Consider the following 6,033-nt stretch of genomic DNA (forward strand, 5'->3'; position numbering starts at 1 on the left):
GAAAATCTTGAATCAAAACTCAGCAGTCCATTAGTATTTAAACCACCTTACCATGCTTTACTACCGTGGCTTTCTCCCTATATGCACATCTGGAACTAATTAATAAAAGGTCCAAACAGGGAGTCTCTACTCTCTAAAGTCTAAACAGGAAGGAAAATCTTAAATCAAAACTCAGCAGTCTATTAGTGTTTAAACCACCTCACCATCATAATCAATCTATAGCACAGCACAAAACACGTCACTAGAACAGTAAATATGCACTATCTATTAACTTCGCTCAATTTGAGAGTCTGTCAATTGGCTTCGGATCAACATACGCCGCTACATTGTTTTTGAAAAGAAGAAATACCATTAAATACTATCTAGCATGTAGGGTAATAACCGAAAATACCTGCCAATATGTGGAATTGCCCTCTACCCTATACTATATAACTGCAGTTTGTATATATTTATTATACATATTATCTTCATAAAGCTACCAAAAAACATATATGTCCACGTAAATTATCCACATATGGTGAAAATTTATCGCGAACACCAATTATCTACTTAAAGTTGACAACTGTCTCCATAGCATCTCAATTATTATTTTCTAGGGAATAGCATATTGACCAGTAAAGTTATACTACAGTGTCCTAATATGCAAGAATCTGAAAATGGAAGCACAGATCAGATGCAAAAAAGTTCCGAGCCCTAAGCAATATGGAGACCCACGGTGCTCGATATTAGCCTGATAAACTGGGCCTGCTTTTGCAGAACGTGCAATAGTTGGTTCTGCATGCCCAGGCAGTGAACAGATTTATCATCATCCTGCACGCATATGGTGTTGCCAGATAGATGCATGGAGGCAAACTAGGGGTTTATAAATTAATCGCCAGTCACTACCTCAAATGGACTAAAATGCTGATCCATTCAAGCCATGTTGCATAAAAAGGAAGGTTACTTTAGCTTGACATTTTGACTTTAGATCAAATTTATACGCCTTCCTTTATGAAACGGAGGTAGTACATGCACAATGTAAGTAAACCCCACAGCATGAATGTTTCCCTTGTTTCGAGGAAAGAAAAAAATCCTGGATAAATGGCCTACCTGAAAGGATAGTGTTGTGCTGAACCTAGGCAAACTAGCCATCTATAAAAGTATACAATTGTTGAACTCCTACCTGAAATGTGCATAGACACTGATGGCTTTGCCACAACAGAAGCAGAGTGACTCACCACTGTTGCCACACCCCATTTTGTTGCACCCTTCAGATTTACCAGTGGTGACATTGTGGACATAATGTAGCATCATTCTACACCACTTTAAAACTCAGTATTTCCTCCAGTATATCCCTGGTAGTCATCCTGCCTGACACCTACAAACAGTAATTTGGGAAGAGCAGATAGGAAATATTGATAGATTGAGGTATTCTGCATTAGTTGATATTCAACTCCCCGGTAAAGAAGTTCCAAATGTTCTGAAGGCACACGGGTCACTAAATCAGCAATAACTGCACGGTGTAACTACAAATGCATGATTAGTAACACAAGATTTTAGTTGCAACTGTACCTGCCGGGCCTAGATATTTTGCTCTGGGGTTACACACTGTTTCCCTCAATGGTGTGTGTTCTTGCAAAAAAGAGCAAAAGATAAAGTAACAGCTTGGGCACTGCTCATTGTTCTCCTCAATTCTTCATCTTCCACACAACCAAACATACATTCACACACCTTGGGCAATGAACCATGTGTGACATCCGAGTTTAATGATTTCTCAAGAGCAAAACTATCTCAACCTTCAAATTCTTCTTCCTAAAAAGCCTCTGAAACAAATATGATGAAATTGAAGCATGCTTTTGATGTTGCGGTATAGAAACTGAAACACACTGCCCTCGTTCTCATGCATCCCGTATGAGTACTCCATGCGAATCACAACAAAACAATTGCTGGCAAGCTTGATGGAGTTTGAACGTAATTGTTGCAATATTAAATTAGTTTACACGAACCAACTTCTATGAGCACAATTCATGAGGCTTGATGAGAACGAATTAAGTCAACTGGTTCTCAATAGAGTTATATCTACTATGAACCACTATGGCACAGTTCAACAAGGATAGAGGATGGAATGGAGACCATTAAATAAGTGGTATTCTTCCAAGGAAGACTCAAAAGAATTCATTAAAAACAGTGAATACCCTTTTGGTATGACTGAATAAGATTGAATAACTCAGAAAACCCTATACTTTACCCTGGCTTAGGCATGTAGTGCACATATGGAAGTCCTTGAGAAATGTTTGATAGAATTCTAACTATTATATAACTGAGCATTGAAGGGATCAAAGACTACAAAGGCAAAATTTATGAGCTTGCACAGTTATCTCCTTGTGTGTTGGAATATCTGGACCAAATCTTATTTAGCCACCAAACCGGAGGTAGAAGAGCTATACCGAACAAATAGAGGAAATGGCGGAAACAGGAGAGAGTAAAGTCTAAGTGACATATGGCACGAAAAGAAAAACTACGAAAACAAGATCCGACCATCAAATAAACCTGTAAATTATTTAGCCACCAAACCGGAGGTAGAAGAGCTATACCGAACAAATAGAGGAAATGGCAGAAACAGGAGAGAGTAAAGTCTAAGTGACATATGGCACGAAAAGAAAAACTATGAAAACAAGATCCAACCATCAAATAAACCTGTAAATAGCTGAGCCCTCCTTGTTTTCTAGTTCAGCCCGATAATCCCCATATATTGCTTCCAACCGCATCAGCTGCGGTAAATGAAGAAATCAAGTTAACGAACAAATGATCTGTACAGCAAGTGTAAAGCATTAATCTTTGTATGACGCACTGTAACTCATAAATCACCATGATCCCAACTAGTCAATGCCTTATAAGGTACTCCGCAGCAGGGACTTACCCAAAACTGGAATATATATTCTCATTTTCCATTCCAGTATCATGTGCCAAAAGGCTAGAAACGCACTTCCATTTAGTTCAGAATAATAGACTTAAAGAGTCCTGCAGACAACATTGAACATTTGCACAGCTGAAATCATTTAGTAGGCTAGTACCAGTGTATCACTTAGCAGCTTGCAAAGGATGATATATTTACAGATTGATATTACATATCTCTCCTACAGAGTTTTGTCTGCTTGAGTATTCTCACAAACAGCACCAGCTATCAAAATTCGGGCACCCGGGGGACCCTATATGGCTGCTGATCGCCAATACAAAATGAAGAACCTGAACTGCCAAGAACTTCCCAACCTTCGGGCCAACATTGCCATTACATTGAGCTACCAGGAAGCAGAGGATCTACTAACGCTTGTCTCTGTCGTCCTCGCTTGTCTCTGCCACGCCTCGATCAAAAGAATACTCTGGCTCCCCGCTTTGCATGCCAAACTTACTGATCATCCACTGAAGAGACTCGATCACCTGCCGGTCATACATCTGCTTCTGCTGAGCCATCTCCCGGAACTGCCGCGCCTCGCGCTCCACCAGCGCCTTCTCGTTCCGCAGGCACGCAATCTTGGCCATGGCCTCGTCGGCTGCAGAGGCCGCCGCGCGCCTCTCCTTCTCCAGCTCCTCCAGCGCTGCCTCCTTCAGCCTCCTCTCCCGCGCGAGCCGCCGCCTCAGCCACTCCACGTTGCCCTCTTCCATGCCGTTCAACTCGCTCGCATTGTCCTCCTCCTCTGTTTCGGCGGCCTCCAGCTCCAGTTCAGACGCCAGCGACCTCGACACCGGCTTGCTGGAGCAGCCACTAGCAGTAGAGCCGACGCGCTCCAGTGCGGGGCCCAGGCTGCCTTTCTTGGGAGCCCCTGTCTTCGTCCCGCACACGGTGCAGACGACGCCTCTGACGCGCAGCGCTTGCGCCGTGCCGCCCGCGTTCCCGACGATCCCCTCCACCGCGTCGAAGCGCTTGCCGAGGCGCCAGACTTTGGCGGCCAGGAACAGAAGGAGCATTGCGACAAACAGGTGGTGGGCGCTCACGGAGCGGGACAGGGCGATCCAGCGCGCGGCGGAGGCCCACTGGCCGCCGACATCGGGCTCGGAGGCGTGCAGCATCGCCAAGAACCCGATGGCGGAGCCGACGAGGAAGTAGGCAGCGCCGGCGCCGGGAAAGAAGGCGAGAGAGACGCCGGCGAGCGGCTTCAAGAACCGGGCACCGGAGATGCGGTTCCAGCCGCCCATGGCCAGGTTCCTTTGTCCAATCCGGGTGGAATTTTGGCGGAAAGATGCGCCCTCTATTGGTCGGCGCGCGCTGCTGCCATGGAATCGCTTGGAACTGGAGCAAACCTTGGAGATCTCGCAGAATTTGGGGGAGGTCGTGGGGATTGGGGAAGACCAGGAGTCGAGGAGCACGAGCTATAGCTAGGCAGCCGGCGTGGGCGGCGGCAGTAGGGTTCAGTCGAGTCGGGGAGATTTCTTCGGATAAGTAGTGGACGGTATGGCTGCCTTGTGGGTCTCGCGAATTACGCGGGCCCACATTGTCGGTTTGTGGCTTGCGTGACGTGTGGGGCCGGCGAAAATGAAGGGACATGGGTGATCGACTGATCGTATTCGTACCGGGATTGGGGATTCCTAACTTAACAATGTGTGGATGACATGTGGGCCACAAATATGTAGGACCCTCGTGTCTCTGTTCAGTTGAAGTTGTTATACCCCAGAGGCGTGGTTACAGGAAGATACTGCGCGATGTGTCCCAGATAAACGCTGAATTACAGCTGTGCTTTAGGGACTCGCGGTTTCATGGTTAGTTGTCAATGGCCAAGATTCAATTTTTCAAACACTGCATGCAAAAGAAATCAAACAGTGAGTGGAAAAATATAGAAAAGATCATATGAGGTTGTCTATGTCTTTGTTGAGTGAGATCACCGTAAGTCTCCTTCACCCGCGAAAAGTGTAATTGCATTTCAAAGAAAAGTATAACTCGATCTGGTTGCACTTTAAGAAATGTAATTGCAATTCTTTTGCAAAAAAAAGTGTAACTAAACCATTTTGATGTGGATGATATAAACTTAAGAAACTCCCAATCGACTGGGAGATAGCAAATATAAAATATCTGATCCTAAAAAATATTGGACCGTTAATGCAATTATGTTGTAATTAAACCCTTCCAAAAATCAACATTGATGGCTTGTCCTGCAACGGACCATGTACACATAATGTCATGCAAACTCTAGCAGGCAGTGGAGTGAGGGTTAAGTAAATAGTAACTGCAAGGGTCTTTTTAAAAACGGTTCACCCGACAGTTTTTTTGGATCGAAGGGAGTAGTATAATTAGTAACCTCGCAACATCACTCTAACATACAAGAGTGAACATACGTGTCATTTGGTGTAGAAGGAGATGCAATGCTCGATGTATTGATCGGATGCATATGGCGGTACATATATAGGCCACGTCCTCGACTATACAAGGAAGGAGGCGGGCCCAATAGTAAATACAAGGATATGTATCGCTATACAATAACTACAGAGGATACACATCCGGATATACAAGATATGTATCTCAACACCCCCCTTAGTCGAAGCGTCGCCTGGTCGAACGCATAGACTGAACCGGAACTCCTCAAAAGATGCCGTGGGAAGACCCTTGGTCATGATATCCGCAAATTGTTGGGAGGTGGGCACATGAAGTACTCGAATGTGTCCAAGGGCCACCTGTTCCCGAACGAAGTGGATGTCCAGCTCAATATGCTTGGTGCGGTGATGGTGAACCGGGTTGGCGGAGAGGTAGACGGCGGAGACATTGTCGCAGTAGACCACGGTGGCTTTGGCGACGTGACATGAGAGCTCAACAAGGAGTTGTCGCAGCCAGGAGACCTCGGCAACCGCATTAGCAATAGCCCGGTACTCTGCTTCGGCGCTGGAGCGAGATACCGTGGGCTGTCGCTTAGACGACCAGGAGATGAGCGAGGGGCCGAAGTAGACGCAGTAGCCAGACGTGGAGCGACGCGTGTCGGGGCAGCCTGCCCAATCGGCATCCGAGTAGGCGATGATGTCTGTGGCGGTGGAGGCGTGGAGAGAGAGAGACCGAAGTCCATGGTACCA

At 45.9% G+C, this 6,033-nt stretch overlaps 1 protein-coding gene across 1 annotated transcript; it reads right to left on the reverse strand.

Moving 5' to 3' along the window:
- Window positions 1-3,012: 3,012 nt before the first annotated feature.
- Window positions 3,013-4,377, reverse strand: LOC124676385 (protein FLOURY 1-like). The gene has a single exon (XM_047212457.1). The coding sequence runs from the start codon at window positions 4,171-4,173 to the stop codon at window positions 3,301-3,303; it is 873 nt and encodes a 290-aa protein (XP_047068413.1). The 5' UTR covers window positions 4,174-4,377; the 3' UTR covers window positions 3,013-3,300.
- Window positions 4,378-6,033: the final 1,656 nt, after the last annotated feature.

The sequence above is a fragment of the Lolium rigidum genome, chromosome 7, assembly GCF_022539505.1.
Source record: "Lolium rigidum isolate FL_2022 chromosome 7, APGP_CSIRO_Lrig_0.1, whole genome shotgun sequence".
Taxonomy (NCBI): domain Eukaryota; kingdom Viridiplantae; phylum Streptophyta; class Magnoliopsida; order Poales; family Poaceae; genus Lolium; species Lolium rigidum.

What these genes read in the sequence shown, in the direction of transcription:
- LOC124676385 (XM_047212457.1), bottom strand. Translation starts at nt 4,173, where the DNA reads ATGGGCGGCTGGAACCGCATCTCCGGTGCCCGGTTCTTGAAGCCGCTC.